Genomic DNA, 22,190 nt, shown 5'->3' with positions numbered 1-22,190 from the left:
CCCCCCACCCCACCCCCCTCCTCTCTTCCCCTCTCTTCCTTTTTCCCCGTCCCTCTATGTTGCCATGCCGGTGTACGGTGTGGTAGAAACAATGACTGCAGATGCTGGAAACCAGATTCTGGATCAATTGTGCTGGAAGAGCACAGCAATTCAGGCAGCATTGAGGAGCGGGGGTGATCGAGTGGTTATGTATTTATGTGCTGTACAAGTGTAAGCAACAACATGGGCTTGCCTGCCTGCCACCAGGTTAACCCTGCCGTTTCCGCCCTTAGAGCGTTTGTAATTTTCTTTTGTGTACCGACTTTAGTGTGTCTGCACCATTTCTGGGTTTTGCTCTTTCCTACCCCCTCAGCTTTGTCGTTATCTGCGATGGTTCTGAAAAATGCAATAAATCTTATCTTACCCAAGGGAAAAGCTTCAACTGTTCTGGAGTTCTTAGCGGTTATTTTCCATCTTGTAACTCTTAAATATTGTCCAACTGTTTTAGTTTCCTTATGGTCCCGTTTAGTTTTAAGGAGGGGTGTGGTTGTTTGAGGGAGAATCTGTGTAGGCCTGGGGCTATTTTCCACTGGTATTGGAGTTTGAGGGGTGACCTTAACAGTGGCTTTTAAAATCATGAGTGGCATGGTTAGGATGTGCAGCTGAAGACCATCCCTGCGAGAGGGGTTGTCGAAAACTAGACGGCATAGGTTTAGGTGAGGGGTGGAGAAAATTTTAAAAGGCACCTGGTAAGTTTTCAGAGGGTAGTGTATGTATGGAACAAGCTGCCAGAGCAAGTGGTGGAGGCTGGTAAAATTAGTGTTTAAAAAGCCATCTTGATATCTATATAATAGAAAGAGTTGAGGGATGTGGTCCAAAGTTTAGCAAAATGGGACGAGATCAGATTGGGATGTTTGGTTGGTGTTAATGAGTTGGACTGAAGAATCTTTGTGCTGTGATTCCATAACCTGGAGAATGTAAGAGCAAAACTAGGCCACTCTGCCCATTGAGTCTGCTCTGCCATTCTATTTACTTAACCTAATTTATGTTCTCCTGTAACCCTTAATGGCTTGCTAATCATGAATTGAGCTATCTGTCTCAAATAGCTCGACAGAAAGCTGCAATAAACTAGTGTTCGCTATGAATTCGCCAAATGCTGGCTGAAAAATTACTTTTCTAGATTGTAAAGTTCATGCCTTTACTGAGGCTGTGTCCTTGTTCTCGTCCTTGTCCATGATATCCAGGCTTCTGTGTTCTAAGTTTTGATCATATCCTCTCTCCTCATTAACTCGTGAGTACAAACCCAGAGTCTTCAACTGCTCCTCCTGATAAGCTCTTTGTCCCTGGAATCGTTCTTGTAAAACTCCCCTGGGACTCTTGACAATGTCAGCAAGTCTTTCCTTTGCCGTGAGGCCCAAAATTGTTCATGCTTCAAAAGCAGTCTGACCAGAGCCATATTTCATCTCAGCAGTACATACCTGCTCTTGTATTTTTTAGTCCTCTTGAAATGAATGTTAATGTCACATTTGCTTCCTGTGACTTGAACCTGCATGTTTAACCTTGAATCCTCAGTCTCTTTGTGCTTCAGATTTCTGAAGCCTTTCCCATTTATAAGTCTATGCTGCTTCCTATCAAAGTGCATATTCTCACTTTCCCACATTGTATTCCATCTGCTATTTCTTTGTTCATTTTCCTAGCCTGTCCTCGTAGAGCTTATCTGCATCCTCAATGTTACCTATCTCTTCACCATCTTTGCTACACTTATGACTGCCTCATTCCTATATTGGGACCACCTAATTGTACCAATATAGGCCCTTGCAGAATTCTACTCATTCACTGCTGTTCTGAAAAAGGTTCCTTTTATCGCTCTGCTGTATTAGTCAGCCAATCCTCTATCTATGCCATATTTTGCCTGCAACATCATGGGCTCTTACTTTGCCTATCTGCCACATGGGAAGCTGCTGAGGCCCTCGAGAAACCCTAGTCCACTGGCTTTTGCTTTGGTGAACTTGTTACCATCTCAAAGAAATCTAATGGATTTCAGGAATGACCTCTCCTTGACTCTGCCATGTTGACTCAGCCTTATTGTACCAGGCAATGTCAAGTACTCTGCAATCTCTCCCTTCGTAATGGACACTCAAACCTTTATCAGTAACTGAGGTTAGGTTAATGGGTTATAGCTTCCTGTCTTCTGCCTTTCCTCCCTCAAACGAGGTGTTACATTTAACTATTTTCCAGTTTTGAGACCCACCCTGATTTGTGATTCCTAAAAGAATGCCGCTACAGTCTCAGCTCTCAAGCATTCCAGGATGTAGTCCATCTGGTCTGGGTGACATATCCACCTTCTGACCCTTCAATTTCCCCAGTACCTTCTCCTTAATGATGGCCATTACGCTCTCTCCTTTTTATCCCTGACTGTTCTGGTATGCTGTTGGTGTCTTCTGCTGTACATGTGCAAAGTACCTGTCATTTTTGTTCATCATTACTAATACTCCAGCCTCACTTTTCCAGTGGTCCAATGTCCACTTTTGCTCCTGTCTCCATTTTTTTCACCTAGATTACACTCATTTCACCTTCTCCCTGTCATTACTTTTTAGTTATCCACTGGTGAGTTGAGGCTTCCCAATCATTTGGCTCCCCACTAATCTTCACCATATTGTCAGTCTACAGCATGGAAATAGGCCCTTCAGCCCAAATTGGTCCATGCTGACCAAAATGTCCATTCACACCAACCCAACTTCCCTGCAATTGGCCCACAGACTTCTAATCCTTCCCTATCCATGTATTTGTTCAAGTGCCTTTTAAATGTTAATGTAACTGCCTCAACCACTTTCACTGGCAGCTCATTCCATATGCATGCCACCTTGTTTTTTTTTTAAAAATGTTGCGTCTCAGGATCCCTTTTATTGTTTTTCCTCTAACCTTAAACTGACACCCTCTAGTCTTCTCTTCCTCATCCCTGGCAAAAAGACTGTGTTCACCCTAACCATGCCCCTCAGATCTTAACATCTAAGATTCCCCCCAACCTCAGTCTCCTATGCTCTAAAGTAAAAGTCCTTGCTTGTCCAACCTCTCCCAGTAACTCACTCCTTTCAGTCCTGGCAACATCCTTTTGTGCTCTTTCCAGTTTAATGACATCCTGCCTATAGCAAGGTGACCAAAACTGAACACAACACTCCAAGTGCAGCCTCACTAAGGTCCTGTGCAACTGCAACATAACGTCCCAACTTCTATACTTAAATGCCCTGACTGAAGGCCAGTGTCAAAAACTGCCTTCACTGCCCTGCCTACCTGTGACTTCACTTTCAGAGAACTGTGCACCTGAACTCAAAGGTCCCACTGTTCCACTATATTACTTAAGGCCCGACTATTCACCATGAAACTTCTACCTTGATTTGACTTTGCAAAATGCAAGACCTCGCATTTATCTATATTCAACTCCATTTGCCATTTCTCAATGCAATTCCCCAGCTGAAGGTCCTGCTGTATGCTTTTTTGGCTCTTATGCTATCCCTGACTTCGCTTATCAACCATGGTTATGTTCTCCTTTAGTATGCTGCTTTTTCCCTTGGGATGAATTGCTACTGTGCCTCCTGAATCCCATCCAAAACTCCTGCCATTGTGGCTTCAGTGTCTCCCCTACTGGTCTCTCTTCAATTAACTCTGGCCAGCTCCTCCCACAGTCTTTGTAGTTAACTTTACTAAGTTGTCATACTGTTACATCAGATTCCAACTTCTCTCCCTCAGAATTCACCCTGCAATTTATCATATTGTCACTGTTCCATATGAGTTCCTTCACCTTAAGCTCCCTAATTATGACTGTTTCATTACACAGCACCAAATCCAGATTTTTCTGTTCCCTTGTGGGCTTAACGACAAACTGCTATAAAAACCATCTCAGACTGAGAATTCTTCCTCTTGTGATCTCATACCAACTTGGTTCTTTTCTGCAATCCACCTGTATGTAAAACCTCCCCATGATCTGTCATGTGCTTTTGTTGCATGCCTTTTCTACTTCCTGATTTTATCTTCCTCCCCACTTCCTGACCACTCAAGAGGTCTGTACACAATTGTTATCAGGGTCCTTTTACCCTTTTTGGCTCCTCAACAGATTCCAAGCCGTCCAACTCTTGTCTCTTGCAACTTCATAAATGTCTTTCTTTAAGATGACATTCTGTGCTTTAAAAATTTAAGCAAATGCAAGTTGACATTTTTTCTGACATCTTTTAGATAAACCTGACAGCATTTGGCTTATTCCCTGCAAAATATGACTAGTGTCACTGCAGCATGATGCTTAGGCTTGTTTTCACACCGTAGCAATTGCCTTTCACGATGGTGGTTTATCACAGGATGTTTGACTGTTCCCCTCTTTTGACTGAATCTAGCCTGTTGACATTAAAAATTGTATGTAGCCTCTTGCATTTAATTTAAGGTGCAACATTGATTTGTTGACATACTTGGCAAGTCAGAAATTATTTTGTATCTTTAAAATCATGGTGGGCTATTTTTCTGATTTTTCCATGTTATGGAATTTAAGTTCACTTGCTTTAATTTCTGATTTGTAATTGTCTGACTTCACATATGGCTAACTGTATTCCCATTGAGCTAATTTCAGCTTATGCAGGCAGTCACCTTGGGAGGAAATGCTTGAAGAAAGGAAGCAATTCTGCTAGAATCCTTTCCTTCCTACCTAGTATCCATAAGTTAGCTGTTGCTGCAGGTTTACTATTGTATTCTTTTTAGGCTTACTTTTATATGGGGACAAAGATTTAAAATATCCTATGTAGGTGTATTGCTTGTTACACTTTGTGGCCGCCACATAGCAAAAGTGGAAAATGCTTTGCCTTCGTGTTTTGCAGTTTGGTAACCTACCTATAGTTTCTTTTTGAGGGAAGGAACTGTTTTGAAGTACAAATTTCACATGAATAAAGTTAACTGAAAGATTAATCAAACATTTTTGGTCAAGATGTGTGCACGTTTTTATCACTGGTAACTGTTAAAGTAGCAGTTTCAAATTCGCAACATGTAGTTAAAATATCCTAGCTTTGATATGATTGGCATACTATGTACAATCAAGCTGCAAGTTAGTTGCTTTGGTTATAAACCAGAAACTTGTTCTTATAATTACAGCCTTTCTTCTATCATGAGTTCAGAAATGGGTTATTTGATGACATCAGAGTCATCAGCGCTGCAGTGTAGTCTATATCCAGGAATACAGATATCCCAAGCTATGGCTGTGGCGAAAAACATTTTACCATATGCCATTTCCATCCAGATACTCTAATCACCTACCCTTGATGTGCAATGGTGTACATTAGCAGCAGTGTACATAAGATTCTTTGCAATAAATTACTTGGTCTTCTTGAACAGTGTCCTAATGGAGGGGGTTCAGATGTGCAAGACTACCAATTCAGTAAATTCCCCTCAAATTACCATTCATTCAATGCCACTGGGTCAAAAACCTAGAACTCTTGCTTTCTAACAGCACTGGGAATGGGGTATTCCAACATCCTGGTAGTGAAGCTATCCACATCTTGGATGAAGTGAGGTTGAAAACATGGAATCTTTTTGGTGACTTTCACTGGTAATAGAAATGGACTTCTGCTGTTGGCATCACTGTGCATTGCAAACAAGCTATCCAGACAGTTTAGCTAACCAATTCAATCTTTACCTTTAACACCTGCATTGCATGAGGCAGTTTCAAATCCACAATCATTGCAAATTGATCTCCCACCAAAGGTTAACTGAACTAGAGAACTAGGTTAATCGTATTTTGCGTCCATATTTACTGTGGAAAAGGATATGGAAGATCTAGACTAAGGAAATAGATGATGACATCTTGCAAACTGTCCAGATTACAGGTTGGATGTCTTGAAATGGGTAAAGGTGGATAATTCCCCAGGACCTGATCAGGTTTATCCCAGAACTGTGGGAAGCTGGGCCTCTTGCTGAGATATTTGTATCATTGATCCTCACAGGTGAGGTGCCTGAAGACTGGAGGTTGGCAAATGTGGTGCCACTGTTTAAGAAGGGTGGTAAGGACAAGCAAGGGAACTATAGACCAGTGAGCCTGACTTTGGGCAAGTTGTTGGAGGGAATCCTGAGGGACAGGATGTACATGTATTTGGAAAGGCAAGGACTAATTAGGAATAGTCAACATGGCTGTGTGTGGGAAATCATGTCACAAACTTGATTGAGGTTTTTGAAAAAGTAACGAAGATTGAGGGCAGAGCAGTAGATGTGATCTGTATGGACTTCAGTAAAGCATTTGACAAGGTTTCTCATGGGAGACTGATTAGCAAGGTTAGATCTCATGGAATATAGGGAGAACTAGCCATTTGGATACAGAACTGGCTCAAAGGTAGAGGGTGGTGGTGGAGGGTTGTTTTTCAGACTGGAGGCCTGTGACCAGTGGAGTGCTACAAGGATCGATGCTGGGTCTTCTAATTTTTTTGTCATTTGCATAAGTGATTTGGATGTGAGCATAAGAGGTACAGTTTGTAAGTTTGCAGATGACATTAAAATTGGACATGTAGTGGACAATGAAGGTGGTTATCTCTTACAACAGGATCTTGACCAGATGGCCAATGGGCTGAGAAGTGGCAGGATGGAGTTTAATTCAGATAAATGAGGTGCTGAGTTTTGGGAAAGCAAATCTTAGCAGGACTTATACACTTAATGGTAAGGTCCTAGGGAGTGTTGCTGAACAAAGAGACGTTGGAGTGCAGGTTCATAGCTCCTTGAAAGTGGTAGATAGGATAGTGAAGGTGGTGTTTGATATGCTTTCCTTAAATGGTCAGAGTATTGAGTACAGGAGTTGGGAGGTCATGTTGCTGCTGTACAGGGCATTGGTCAGGCCACTTGTTGGAATATCGCGTGCAATTTTGGTTTCCTTCCTATCGGAAAGATGTTGTGAAACTTGAAAGGGTTCAGAAAAGATCTACAAGGATGTTGCCAGGGTTGGAGGATTTGAACTATAGGGAGAGGCTGAACAGGCAGGAGCTGTTTTCCCTGGAGTGTCGCAGGCTAAGGGGTGACCTTAGTTTACAAAATTGAGGGGCACGGATAAGATAAATAGACAGTTTGGATGGATATATGAATAGGAAGGGTTCAGGGGGGATATGGGCCTGGTGCTGGCAGATAGGACTGGATTGGGTTGGGATATCTGGCCGGCATGGATGGGTTGGGTCAAAGGGTCTGTTTCCATGCTGTACATCTGACTCTATTGTTTCCCAACTCGATATTCATAAATTCCTGTTGACTGTTTTGTTAGTGCTTCTTAGTGCCATACTTGGTTAACTGCTGCCTTGATGTCAACATCTGTCTTTCTCACTTTAACTCCCAAAAAAAAAAGAAGCCAAAGCTTCTAGTTTTAAATTTTAGAATATTTGTTTCATGAAGTTTCCATTCTTGTAGCCTTTTGGCATAATTGTGTATTGTAGGAACTGACTTAAGCTTTTGGTCCACACAATTCTACTCTACAATTCAAATGTTCTCTATGAAGTGCTGTGGCGTCTGCAGTTGTGCCCAAGAATTTCTGAAGGAAATTTTTTGTGCTGTTATGTCAGGTCAGATGCTAACCTTAAGTATGGTACACTTAGTGAGTTCAAGACTGAAATGTGAAGCATTTTCATTGACTAAAATCATGGTACTGTGTCTGGTAGAAAGGGTGTGTTAGCGTCTGGAGAGAATCAGTTGATCTGTTAAATGATTCTGGAATATTTTCAGAAGTATGCAACATCAAGTTTATTGGTACCAAAGAAAAGTTGAAGTTGATCATCTAAATGTTTTTTTTATGATTTGGCCTTTCTGCCCTGAGCCCTCTGAATTGAGTTACCAGTCATCCTGTGGCTTTAGTTATAACCATTGGGCTATGTGTTGGGATGTCAATCTACTTGAAACAACAACTCCAGTCATAAATTGAGCAGCCTTGACACAATTTAACCTAACTCCACCTGTTGCTGTGAGCATTTTATTGTATTTGAAACTGGTTCAGACCTGTCTCTTAAAGTGGCCCTCTTGTAGATGGTGTAACATAGCTGCTACAGAGAAGTACAGAAATTGCTTATGAAACTATCGTGTACAAGCTGAACCTTTTACTTTGGCTAAAGTGTAATTTGACCACTTTTTTTTCCAGCAATTTCAGTTGCTCAAGCAGTCAAGATTGAGGTCCATGGCAAGGATAACAAAACCTGTATATATGCTGTATTGTCTGTCAACTTTACTGTTCTTTATGAAGGAAATGGGACAATGGTAAGTAATTTGCAGTACAAAAGTAAAGCAATAAGTAGCTTATAGACAGGAAGCTCATAACTTTAAATTTTAATTTTAGATGATCAGTTTATGTTCATATGCTACAGTTTGGGCTCAGTGCTGTTGTTTGAAATTCGCTTAAGTTTTGGAGTCCAGATTGTTATTTGCAGATCTATGTGAATCATTTTCAGATGTAATGATCTAGTCACCTGTTTTCAAGTAGCCCTTTGTGATCTCAATGTTGAGTCCTAAAGCCATATTCTTTAAGATACTGTTAAGAACCCAGTTTACACTGTCCCTTCATAAAGCAATTACATGTTTGTGGGGGGGAATGAATGACCTGGTCAATATTCAAAAACAAAGTTGAGTGGGGACCAAGTGTGCCAATTCAACTGCCTGCAAGGTAAAATGAAGTTAAACTTTTGCCATCAGCTGTCTAAACTATCTTGAACTGGCTTATAGTTGAATGTTAGATTTGAGTTGTTTGGATTAATAGTCAAACTCCCTTCAAGTGTAGCTGTACTGTACTTAAGTACAGTAAATAGAAATTACAGAAAATAACTTTATGGTGCACATGATGGTCCTTCTATTAGGACATCAGCTTGTTTTTTTTTTAAAAAACATCAATTGAAGACACTTAATTTGTAGTTAACATATTCCACAACTATGGTGTTATATCAAATCAATTTTGCTTCACTGGGTCAATGCTACTTTGTGATTTAGGTAATTGTCCCAAAATACCAACAGGAGATTTAATAAACCTTCATGAAGTAGTCTTCTCCTAATCTTGCTCAGCATCTAACTTCAATATAGTGACCACAGAATATCATTTTTATAAGCAGGTCCTTATTGTTCATGGGTCATACGTATTAAAGATTTGCAAATCTTTAATCTCATCTGTGACATGGTTACAAGAACTGATTAAATTTTCAGTGAATTGGTGGAGGGACCTAAATGCTGAATTTGAATATTTGTCAAATTTTTGAGCAATTAAATAAAACACTTCTAGCCCATAATAAATTTCATGGTGGTTTACTTGCCTCAACTTGGGCTTATCATACTTTAGCTCCCTATGAAAGATACTTTTATTTAATGCACATTTTCCTCAATTCTTCAATTGCCCCTTTTCAACTTGTAACACCTGAGTGGAGGTGGTCAACTTTGTGGTCCAATCCTGTTGGTCTTCAAAATGTTGGGTTGTACATTTTCTCAACAGATCTTTTGTGGCTGATTTTAGCCTAAAATGGCCGTTCTAATACAATGAGTCATAGCTCTAGTTATGACTGTTATTCATTTCAGTTTGGACTAAAATTGATCACAACTTGGTCAAGGTGGTTATTTGACAATTCTTAGGTTCAGTCATTTAAAAATAACTTTCCAAATCACGTTCCATGATTTGAGATTGTCTGTTTTTGTTTTTAATTCCATGGGATGAAGATGTAAGATACTTGATTGTCTACCAGTGCTTATGTGCCAAATTAGCTTAATTTAACCAATTTAATTTTGACCTTTCTTTATTTTAGGAAAATGCAACTTTCCAGTTGCCAGATTCATTATCATCCAATGGAAGCACATGTGGTGGTAACAATTCAGCTCCCTTGTTGAACATGGGCTTTGGGACTGGTCACTCCTTGAGCTTAAACTTCTCTCATACTGATGGCAAATTTAGTGGTGATGTACTGACTTTCACTTATAACACCAGTGATGCAAAACTCTTTCCTGGAGCAAAAAACAAAAGTATGACTCTTATTAATAATTTCCTGTTTATAACATGGATTGAATGTTCATCATGGGAATAATATTTGATTCTTAACTAGTTGAGCCACACATCTCTAAATTATTAGTCATAGAGATGTACAGCATGGAAACAGACCCCTTGGTCCAACCCATCTATGCTGATGGCTTTAATTGAGTTGCTGACCGGCATCAGCAACAGATTAAGTGCCTGGTTTTAGTGGAAAACCCACTTGATGTTGTTCTGCACACACTAGAGCAGAATGTGGGATGAAGTGTTAATGAACCTGCATTGACATTGTGCAACTTAAATACTGTGGAAAATAATAGATTGCATTAAACTTTAAGTTTCATGAGGGTGGTTGGGTAATATGTTCAATTCCCAGAGTGGATCTTGAACCTCTTCAACTAGGTTGATAGTTGAAAGCAGAATGAATGTCAGATGACAGTAAAAAGTCATGTGCTGTTTGTGACTGCAATGATACCATGACTGGGAGAGCAGAGTTCTCCAGTCATCCAGTGGCATCAAAAATAACAATTCTGATGTGCAACATTATTTCAACTTGTTTACAATCTATTTCACTCAGATGAATGACTGGATTTTAAATATTTCAATGAGAAACAGTTCGTGGTTGGTGCCGTATTCTAATCAATGCACTGATTTAACTAATTATGATAAGTTGCATAATTATAGGCATTTACTTCCTTAATGCTAAACAATGTTTATGCATAATAAATTATGCACAGTGCAAATCAGGAAGTATACATGTGTTATACTTGAAGCTGTTTAATGTTGATGGGTGGCACAGTGGTTAGCACTGCTGCCTCACAGCACCAGAGACCCGGGTTCAATTCCGCCTCAGACGACTGACTCTGGATGTGGAGTTTGCACGTTCTCCCCGTGTCTGCATGGGTTTCCTCCGGGTGCTACGGTTTCCTCCCACAGTCCAAAGATGTGCAGGTCAGGTAAATTGGCCATGCTAAATTGCCCAGAGTGTTAGGTAAGGGGTAAATGCAGGAGTATGGGTGGTTTGCGCTTTGGCGGGGCGGTGTGTTCTTGTTGGGCCGAAGGGCCTGTTTCCACACTGTAATGTAATCTAATCTAAGTTATGAAAGCCTTGCTCAGTGAATTGTTTTCAATTCTTTCTCAAGACCATAAGACAGGAGCAGAAATTAGGCCATTCAGCTCAATAAGTGTGCTCCACTATCCAATAATGGATGGTAAGTTTCTCCAAGGGGAGAAAGTGAGGACTACAGATGCTGGAGATCAGAGTGGGGTGTTGGAAAAGCTCAGCAGGTGAGACTGCATCTGTGGAGCAGGAGAATTGACGTTTTGGGCAAGAGCCCTTCATCAGGAAGCCCTGCTCAGCGGATGCTGCCTGACCTGTGTTTTTCCAGCACCCTATTCTCCCACTTTTTTTTCCCCCATAACCCTTGATACTCAAGAACCTATCCACCTCTTAAATATTCATGACTTGGTTTCCATAGCCTTCTGTGGCAGTGAAATCTAAAGTTTCACCACTTTCTGGCTAAAGATGTTTCTCCTAATCTGTTCTAAAAGGCCTTGATTTTACTCTAAGGCTATGCTGTTGGGTCCTAGTCTCTCCTGCCAATGGTGACATTGTCCAAACACCGCCTCTGTTTTAATTAGATCTCTTACTGCCCCCCCCTTAAATTCAGTATAAAGTCCTCAAATATTCCTCGTATGTTAAGCTTTTCATTTCTGGGACCATTCTTGTGGACCACCTCTGAACACGCTCCAGGACCAGTACATCCTTCCTGAGATATGGGGCCTGAAACTGTGCACACAACGCCAAATGTTGTCTCTCCAAAACCATTGAGCCTTAGATATACATGCATGCTTTTTTATATTCAAGTCCTCAAAATACATACTATCATTGCATTTGCCTTCCTAACTACCGACTCAACCTGCAAGTTCTTCTTGAGAGAAGTCTCTTGATGAGAACACAAGTCTCTTTGCACTTCAGATTTCTGGATTTTATTTCCCATTTAGGAAATAGTCCATGCCCCTCTTCTTTGTACCAAAGTGCATGACCTCACACGTTCCCACATTGTACTCCATCTACCACTTTGCCCACTCCTAACCTATCTAAATCCTTCTGCAGCCTCTTGCCTCCTCAATGCTACCTGTCCCTCTCCCTATCTTTGTATTGTTGGTAAACTTGGCCAGAATGCCCTCCATTCCTTCATCTAGATTGTTAATGAGACAGCTGGGACTCTAACTGTTTGTGACTGACTAAATATTGTGCTTATTCCTCAGAGTTCACTATTTAGCACTTTGCTCATTCTTCTCTGGTTGGATTCCTGGCATGTCCTCCTAGAAATCTTGTAGCCTTAAGGACACGTATTGATAAAAGATGCACCCAAGTTTGTCAATGTGATTCCAAATAGTACTAGAAACAGTATTAACCAGCGTCAAGGGACCAGCAGTGTGCCAGTTGATCAAAAAGTCCATATAATCAAATTCTGATCAACCTGCTATAGGAAGGATGTTAAACTGATAAAGGTGAAAAAGGACTAACTGTTACTATGGCTAGAAGGTTTGAGTTATAAGGGTAGGCTGGTATTTTCTTTCCTGGAGTGGAGGAGGCTATGGCAGGACCTTTTTTTAAAGGCTTATAAAATCATGAGTGGCATAGATGAGGTGAATAGCTGAAGTCTTCCCCAGAATAGTCTCCCAAAACTAGGGGGGAGACATAGCTTTGAGCTGTGAGATTTAAAAGGGTCCTAAGGGGCAACTTGTTCACACAGGGTGGTGTAAATATAGAAAAGCTGCCAGAGGAAATGGTAGTCAGGAGCAATTGCAATACTCCAAAAGCCATTTGAACCAGTACTTGAATAGACAAGCTTGAGGCCAAATGTGGGTAATGGAAGTAGTTCCGCTTTAGAAACCTGGTTCACATGGAAAGGCTTGTTTCCATGCTGTAAGACTGACTCTAATAGAAACATAAAGTGGGGGGTATATACCATATTTGTTTTATTTACAGCATAAGTCTGTTGAATAATATTGTGAACTTTGCTTTAAGTCTTAACAGCAGCGAGTCTTCTCAATCTCTCCTTTGACTGACTACTTGGAAATTGCAGTGATTATTGTACAGTAAATTTCCAGTATTTCAGGTGTATAACTTACACCAGTTTATAGTTAAAGCTTGCTGTACTATCCTGTTTCTTCCCTCTGAATTTTGACAGTTAATTGTCCTATGTTGATTTGTTTCTGTTCTCTTTACTGCAGGTGTAAAACATGTGGCTGTGAATTCCCTAATGGAATCTGTACCCCTGAACACAATCTACACATGCAGAAGTGTTAAAGCTATTGCAAGTGAAGCAGTTGTCATGGTTTTTTGGCATGTTGGCATTCAAGCCTTTGTGGAGAATGGAACAATTAGCAAAAATGGTAGGAAAATAATCCATTGATAGTGAAGCCATTTAAAATCAATTGGGTGGTGACCTAAATCTCTAGAGTATCAATATGATCTAGTTTTGAGTTCAGATCGCTAATGGTTATGTTGCCTTAACTTTAGGCTTTACAGGGAAAACTTGGTTCTGGTTGGATGGAGTGTTGCGTGAACTTTTGTCAATACACATTGTGCTAAAGAAAGCTTGAGCCATGTTTTTAACTCATTTGAGTCAATGTTTTATAAACTGGTTTTCAATTAGTTTCCACATTGTGTTCTGGCTGTGGGGACAGGAATAGACAGGTCGTGTCCAGCCACACTACATTGGAAGAGTTGTGTCCAAAAACTTGTTCTACTCCTTGTTCCTGGTTATAAATCCATTTTTTGGTCAGAAAAATGGCTACTGTAGTCAATAGCTTCACTTGCATTGTCAGGCACTTGCTCTATTGCTTGCAGCTCCATTCTCCAATGGCATATCTGAAAAGATGTTCAATTTTCAAACCTCATTGAACGTAATTTAGAGTATTAAACCTTAGTGAAGTTACTTCTCTTCAAGCACAGGAAGAAAACTTCCCTGTGGAATGATCTTTTATTACTGGATGTTTGAAGCTGTTTGGGCCAAGTAGTAACGGGCTAAGGAACTAACCTGGGGGATCGAATTTCAGACAGTAAACTGACCTGTTAATCACTTTTCCTTCCAAGAATCCTTCTGTAAAGCAGATGTGTCAACCACTGTCTCACCAGTTACAACACAGACAACTTCCACTGTGACCCCAATCCCAACTAAGCCACCTCCAGATCTGCCAGCAGTGGGCAATTACACCGTTAAGAATGGAAGTGATCCTTGTCTCCTTGCTAATATGGGACTACAGCTAAATATTACCATCACAGAAAACCAGGTATTTTTTTCTGTACTTTGAATTTCCATTTGCATTACAAATGAAACTCTTTAACAACTCTTTCCTCCCTCAGGCACGTGTAATTAATATAAATTCCAATTCTACTGCCAGTGGACGTTGTGGGGATAAACATTCAGTCCTCCTCCTACAAGATACAGATGCAACTATTCAGTTTCATTTCTTTGTGGTAAGTGTTGATTTTTGTAGATACACTTGGTAGAATAATGGATCTAAATCCATACTGGATTTAGATACACTTGAGCCACTTTAGAATCATTTTAGCTTCCCTGCAATGTGGAAGTAGGCCATTTTCCCATTGTTCACCACAACCCTCTGAAGAATATCCCATACTTTACCCAGTGCCTGTAACCCACACTTCCCATGACTAATCACCGAGCCTAAACATTCCCAGACACTCGGCAATTCAGTATGGCCAATCCACCTAACCTTTATTCAGAACATGGACAAATTTGAAAATAGTATAAGCAATTCTTGATGGACTGGATTTAAGCTAATAACAAAGATTTGTGTTTTAGATCTTGATTTCAATTGTTTATTTATACATTGGTGAAGTATATTTAACTTGGTGCTAGTTTGTTCCTATTCAGGTGTGTATATAATTTTGTTTCAGCAAGCACATCAGCAATGGGAAGCTTGAGCAACCACCTTAACCCAGGGGTATGAGCTATTGCTACAACCAACTGTTGAAATCTGTATGAACACTCACTGACTATATTTTTAGTGTCTCCTGTCATTACATAAACTTCTCCCATAATGTGGGAATTTGGCAGTCTTTAAAATCAAATCTTTTTTTTGAGCCTTGTCTCCTTCTATTTAATCCAGGAACAATCCAAATTCTTCTTGAAGGAGGTGCAGGCTAACGTAAGCTTGCTTGTAAATGGTTCAAGTAAGTATTGGCTATTGAAACACAGATTTTTTTCCTTGCTGATTTTTCTATTTAAACCTTGTATATTTTCTGAGGACTTGAATGAATTGGAGATGAATCTACTGGGGAAAAAATGCTTTGCATGACCAACTCCCAGCAGTGACACATCACAGAAATCCAACCTTTGGTCCAACTCCTCCATGTTTCCCAAATGAAACTGGTTCCATTTGGCCCATATCCCTTAACCTTTCTTATTTAGTAATTATCAAATAGCTTTAAAAAGTCTTAACTGTAGCTACATCTACCACTTCATCTGGCAGTTCATTCTGTCCATGAACCATTCCGTGACAATAGAACTACTTTGCTTTCAATTACCCAATTCAGTTGTTAGCATTTTCCAAGTTATAAACTACACTTGGATAAAGACTACTGTTCCAGCTGATTTGCTTTCGTAATCCTTAAGTTTGTTACTTGTTTTTGATTTTTTTTAAAAAATTTCTTCTTGGGGCTGAAGACTGTTGAACCTAGCAATTCTAAATAGTGGTAGCTTGTTCTGCCCAATTGTTCTCAAATTCTAGTTCTGTCCATGACTAACTATTATGACAAGTCCTGTTCAAATTGTGGAACATCTGGTTAAATAGACTTGCTGGCTTACTTCTGTTTAAAACAAGGCTTTTTCATGGTTAGCCACTTCTTAGATTCTAGTTGCTGTACATGATTACTGCTACATTGTAATGGAGGCAGTGTCAAAAACTGTGCAGATGAGCAGTTTTGTGTTTGTGCATATTGACACTTATGTCCTAATCATTATGGATGAGCATAAAATTCAAGTCTGGAATGAATTTCCAATCTGAATGTGTAGTTTTGTTACTCTGTGGAATGGTTAACTGATTTCTTTTCTCATCAGCAACTACACTTAACAGCAGCAATGGCAATCTGAAGTATTGGCAGGCATTTGTTGGAAGTTCATACATCTGTCGCAGTGAACAGAGGCTAGTTGTGACTGACAAGTTGGCTATTAATACATTTAATGTGTGGCTCCAACCATTTGAGGTTAAGAATGGAACCTTTTCCAGAGGTAGGTTTATATGAACAAAAGCTAACTAGGTGTCTTTTCAAGTTAACCTATACCTAGGAGTTATGACTTTTTTGTATCCTAAAATATAGGCATCTCCTAAATATTTACCTGATCCAGCTAGAATTGGTGCTCCATTTTATGACCCAGAGTATTTTGCCCACTTCCATCTATAGCTACTCTCTATCTCTTTTTAGTTTGCATGATATGACAACCAAAATCCATTGAATTAAATTGGGCCACAAAATTTTCATAAATTTTTGATCCCTGAATGGAATGCTAGGAATGTATGCTAATTTCAAATATGCTATGTTCCTTTTTAGGGATAGGAAAGTCCTATATTTCCATTTCCCACTCTGAAAATTGATTGGCAGGGCAGAAAGTAATCAATCCTACCTATATCAATAAGGATTACTTCACAAGGAATGCACTTGGAGAAATCCTGCATTGTCAAATCAAAATTGCTTGGAAAAATGAAATGTGCTGGAGAAGTTTGGGTCTTACAACATCTGTGGAGAAAAATGGAGTTGGCATAGTCTGTGATTCTTCAAAACTGAAATCACATCAGACTCATTAACTTTGTTTCTCTCAGCAGATACTGCTCTGCCAGACCTAGGTTTTACCATTGTTTTTAGGTCTCCAGCATCTGTAGCACTTGCTTTTTATACAAGTTATTTATGGCTAATGCATTTTGAGCAGTACCTCGCAATTCATCTGATTTTTATTTTTTGTCCACAGCTGAAGAGTGTTCTCTGGATGATGACAGCATCCTTATCCCTATTATAGTTGGTGCTGCTCTGGCTGGCTTAATTGTGATTGTTGTGATTGCTTATGTGATCGGTAGAAGAAGCAGCTATGCTGGATACCAAACACTCTAATGATTTTGATTCTCCAAATCCTAAGACCTGATTTTTTTTGCTGTTTACTATAGTAGGTGCAAGTCCTTGCCTCAATTCCCACTTCAATTGCACTAGATTTTTGCTAAGTCTTGGGGCTAGTGAACTTGCATCCATGCTTGACACACATGAAATGTTTATGTAATGCTGGCAGATAATCTTGTTTCATTGTGGCATTGCTGCCAGGCAGTTAGTGTTCTGCAGAAGGTGACTTTTAAATTGGTAAACTTGTCTGTGATGATCCTCAAAATTAACTCATGCTAATTTGCCAGCACTACTATCAGCATTTCCAACAATAACTTGATGAATTTCAAATCTGAAACTGAACATGTATTTACCAAGATCTCCTCCTGTAGCTTGTTTGGATGTACTGTGGAAATTGTACAAATGTGAATAGCTTGTGTATATGTTTGACCTGCTTCATAGGGAAAATGGGTGCCTTGGAATGTGGAAAGAAAGTTCTCCAATTTGCATAATGTACATTCTAATTGGCACATGCAAATACTATCTAATGTTGACCACTGACTTTCTAATTTGGAGATCTGGAGTCCTTCACACTGCACTCTCGACACTGGAAATTTTGAATGTTGACTTTTATCTTGGAAATTTATAGCTTTGACAAGTTTCTTTATTCCTGTGCCTCATTTGTATGTCAAGTTTAACTTTGCTTTATAATAAAAAAATCTTCACGTAAGCTGATGTCCCATTTATTTGAGGCTGAGGAATTTGAAAGCTTTGCATATTTTTCACTTGACGTTGCACTAACTAGCTGTTGTAATTAGCCAATGAATAGAAGTTTCACCATTTTTCGTAATCATCTAGTTGAGCGTTTATTCTTGCAGATATGGGTCATGTTTGTTGTTGCCCATTCCTAGCACCGTGAAATGTCTAGCTGCACTGCTTCTATCACACTTCAAAACTGGAACGAGCTTTATTTCCTGTTAAAATGGCTTTCACACTGGTTTCAAGATAACCAGAGCTGGTCGTCATGGAGTTGACATCTTAATTTGGCACTTGCAGCAGAACTCTGCTTGTGATATCAAATTCTTTTCTTTTTGTCAATTGAACACCAATTGAATTTTAAGCTTATAGTTTTGCACTTGTAGCGCTCATTGTAAAGGCTGTAAACTCTAACCAATGCCACAATCAAATTTAGATCTACCCCTCTGAATTCTTCATAGTTAAGTTGCTACATGCTTGATTTAAATATAGCACAACCTTACTAAAACTACATGTTATGAAGCTAATTCAACTTTGACAGCTAAAACCAACATGTTTCTCTTTAGATCTATAGCGATATTTCATAATGGGAGATTTCACTTGTCTGTGCTAAGTTTGAGAAACTGTTTTGGGGATGTAAACACTAGAATCTTGTATGTGTTGGCTAGCCAGTAATGAAACTAAAAATTACTTGAGCTTAAATTGAGGGATTAAATTTGGTTAAATAGCTATTTTTGAGCTAGTAAATCTAAAGTGACCCAAAATACTAGTTTGTTGCTCCATTTTAAGGAATGGAGCATAGCTGGCTCAGTCTAAGATTGAAATAGCATGTTGCAATTTTGGCTGTTTGAGTTGTGTGGCTCATTCTGAACTTTGAAATGTGCATCTGAAAATGTAATTTTGAACAAATTCAGTTGAATTTCTTTAATCAAAATTGATCTTGCTGCAATAGCAGGCTTTTCCATTTACTAAATGAATTGGTCAACTGAATTCAGATTTGTAATTTGCATTCTGGCTTCAAGTTCAGTCTTGATTTTGATTCCAAAGCACTTGCTGATGACATGTAAAAATCAACTATTGTGGTACTTTCACTTAAATGCAGTCAGATTTAGTGATGGATTGGTATTCTTTACAGATTTTTCAAATATTCAGATGAGTGGTTTTCACTGCAGTGATGCCAAATGTGGGTTCAATTCTCATACCAGTTGAGGTCAGCATGAAGCCCCCCCCCACCCCAGAACATACCTCATACCTGAGAGTGGTGATCTCTGATCTCTATTGCAAGCAGCCTATGGTTCTCTGGAACAGTGGTGACTTTAATTTCCAAGTGCCCAGTATAAACTTGCATTTTGATTCAATTTTTTGCATCCTTCATTATGATTTTTGCAAAGCATTGTTTAATAATCTTTATCTACAATGCACTGGTAATAAGTGTTGAATTTCTCCTATAATTGCTGCACTAAATGCACAATTTAACCTTGATCAGTTGCCTTTATTTAAAAATAGAATGTATTGGGTTTAATTCACCTAGTTTTTACTTTGCTACTGGCTTTTTTTAATGGGCAGCTTCTTCCTCTTTTTTTTAATTAGGTCTTTGGGATTTTACCTCTACTTCTTTAGGTTACTGACATCACCAACTTTTATCTAATTTCTTTAAATCCAGCTGAAGACTGCAAAGCAAGTGAGAACTACATCGTGCCCATTACAGTTGGAGCAGCGTTGGGAGCACTAATTTTGGTTGTGTTGGTGATCTACATCATTGGTCGTAGGCAGAATCACCATAATGGATATGAGCACTTCTAAGTTTTTCAGCTCTGGGATTGTCCAGCTACTTGACTTTTATTTACAAGTGTTAGTATATGTTGTAAACCCATTTAAGGTGAATTAGATACTGAAGGATAAATTATAATGTATTTGCAGATGTAAATTGAACTTTACTAATGTCTAGTTAAGAACACAATGCTCTGAATTACATAAATCTGGGACAATCATATAGGACGGTATATAGTCCTCAATCTTTAATGTTACTACCTACTATCAACATCTTAAGCCTATTTCAGCTACTTTAATATTCCATCACTTTTTTTGTGGTTTTTTAAAATTGAGAAACCTGTGATTTTAATTTACTGTCAAACCTATGAATTTTAGATTACACTTTAAATCTGTTTCATTTGAATGTGTGTAGTAGAAAATACCATCTTGATTGCAGATTTCTCCAAATTACTTTTTGAACTGATAAGTATACATCACTGGCAGCATTTCAAGCTCATCTGCACCTGTCTTCAGTTTCCCCTGTATTTCCAGTCAGTCTCTTACTTGTCAAAAGGACTTTGAACTCTGGCAGAACTCTGCAAGCTAATTGACAAATTTTGGTTTAGTTGATTGGTATCCATCGTCAGACCACAAGTAGACAAAGACTCTTGCTCACTTTCATCTAGTGAAACCTTTTTATTTTCTAAACATCTCAACCCAACTGATGTCAGCATCCACTTTATTTTAATTGTCTGTTTTTGAATGTTTGACTGTTGTAAATGGACATTGTTTGAAGTGGTTTGGTGTTCTGTTTAATCCCTAGTATTGATCCTTGATTGCACTTGGGCAAAGTTTCTAACTAGTGGAAAGCTGAAACTTCCAATAATGTTGACTTGGCACTCAGTACTGCAAAGCTTGCAATAGTTGAAGTGCCACAATTAAGGTTATGCCACAGTGCCTTAGTCTGTCAGCTGTACAGAACGTAGGCATGATCATTGAGAATCAATTAGTTCCTCCCTCTGAACAATGGGAATGCTTTAATGCATTTCAACTGGCACACTACAAAACAGGTTTGTAAAATTCTCGATAACAACTCAATTGATATTATGTAATTTCATGCAATACATTCAGTTTTGGGCATGTGTAAATACAAGAAACTTGGTTTCATGGGATAGTGTTGCAACAAGGAAAGTGTTTTGGTAAATGCAGCACTGCCTTTTGAGGGGGAGGAGTCACCTACCACTTTCAACATCAATATATTTCAGTCATTGGCTACAAATTGTATATAGGTCTTTATGAAATCCTTTGTCAAGGATAGTCTTGACAGTGTTCAACAAAGTAAAGGGATGACTGGGGTAAAAATCACTTCAGAAATCACTCTTATTTTGCTAAATTGTTTTTGTGCACTGAAATTGGGCTTTTGCATGTTTCTCACCTGTCCTTAAACTAACAATTTCTAACTTCTTTGTCACAGCTGAAGAATGTCTTGCTGACTCTGACCTGGGTTTTCTGGTACCAATCGCTGTTGGAGCTGCACTGGGCCTATTAATAATTCTTGTCATCATATCTTATGTAATTGGACGAAGGAAGAGCCAGAATGGCTACCAATCTGTGTAATTAGTTCCTTCTGAATGTTACTATCACACACCTTGCAGTCTATTGGCTTATTTTCTGTTGCAATCTGTCCCGATTTCTTTTGACAAAGTAATTCTGACTGAGGCTTTTTGCCTTGCTTCCTTAACCATGTGTAAGCCACTAATGTGGAGAATTGATCAATTATTTTTAGTAATAGTTCCCCTTGACTTGCAGGTTCAGGAATGGATTGAATGTTAAATTAAACCAATTATTACTGAATTAACACCTTTTTGATATTTTATCTGCAAGCTCAAGCAAAAAACACATTTCACCTACACTAAATTTATAAGAGTAATAAATGGAATGGGTTTGTGTCAAATGTTTGATTCCTGTATCTTTAGAACAATTTTCCATATTGATATGGCATTTTCATTATTGAAAAATGCAATGTGAATGTTACATGTGATAACATTCACTTTACTCACTGAAGCTTGGTATGACAGTAGTCATTAAATGTAACCAACCACAATGCAAAAATTCTCTTGATAGTGATCACACATGTCTCTCGCCCCTTGAATAGTTCTGTAGGATCTTTACCTATTATTGGATATGACTCCCTTCTGAGGGGAAATCCTAATCTTTCTAGTCGGAAGATCTAGAAAGATTTGATCTTTGATGAAAAACTAAGTTATTTGACACGAATGGCTAGTGTATTTTGATGTTGCCACTTCTGCAACCTTAAATTCTCAGTGGGAACAGACTGGTATTTAACTTGTTTAGTTTAATCCTGATTTGAGTTTGGTCCATACTGTTCTGTTAGATCACATTTTTGGTTCTGTGATCTATCAAGTTGGAAAAAGTCTGTTTTGGTTAATCTTTTGAAGCCAGTACTATTTTACTTCTATCTATCCATCCTACCCTTCATTTTTTTTTTAAAATGGTTTCACATTTTTCTTGCTGACTTGCCCAACTTCAACTGCTCCAAAATCGAGCATCGACAGTTCA

At 39.0% G+C, this 22,190-nt stretch overlaps 1 protein-coding gene across 4 annotated transcripts in view; it reads left to right on the top strand.

Moving 5' to 3' along the window:
• The window catches only part of lamp2 (lysosomal-associated membrane protein 2), a 25,531-nt gene extending 3,393 nt beyond the window's left edge, over positions 1-22,138 (top strand). Inside the window, exons 2-10 of one of the 4 annotated variants that reach the window (XM_043704820.1) lie at positions 8,117-8,232; positions 9,756-9,969; positions 13,220-13,381; positions 14,085-14,281; positions 14,355-14,468; positions 15,125-15,188; positions 16,075-16,245; positions 19,522-19,709; positions 21,085-21,170. In XM_043704820.1, coding sequence (XP_043560755.1) covers positions 8,117-8,232; positions 9,756-9,969; positions 13,220-13,381; positions 14,085-14,281; positions 14,355-14,468; positions 15,125-15,188; positions 16,075-16,245; positions 19,522-19,661 — 1,178 coding nt within the window. In that variant the 3' untranslated portion in view covers positions 19,662-19,709; positions 21,085-21,170. Of the gene's footprint in view, positions 1-8,116; positions 8,233-9,755; positions 9,970-13,219; positions 13,382-14,084; positions 14,282-14,354; positions 14,469-15,124; positions 15,189-16,074; positions 16,246-16,980; positions 17,833-19,521 lie in introns of those variants that run through there. The other 3 variants (XM_043704816.1, XM_043704818.1, XM_043704819.1) reach the window with 3 other exon arrangements.
• The last annotated feature ends 52 nt before the right edge of the window (positions 22,139-22,190 follow it).

Source organism: Chiloscyllium plagiosum, chromosome 15 (genome assembly GCF_004010195.1).
Source record: "Chiloscyllium plagiosum isolate BGI_BamShark_2017 chromosome 15, ASM401019v2, whole genome shotgun sequence".
NCBI lineage: Eukaryota > Metazoa > Chordata > Chondrichthyes > Orectolobiformes > Hemiscylliidae > Chiloscyllium > Chiloscyllium plagiosum.
This window is presented reverse-complemented; position numbering and strand designations above follow the sequence as displayed.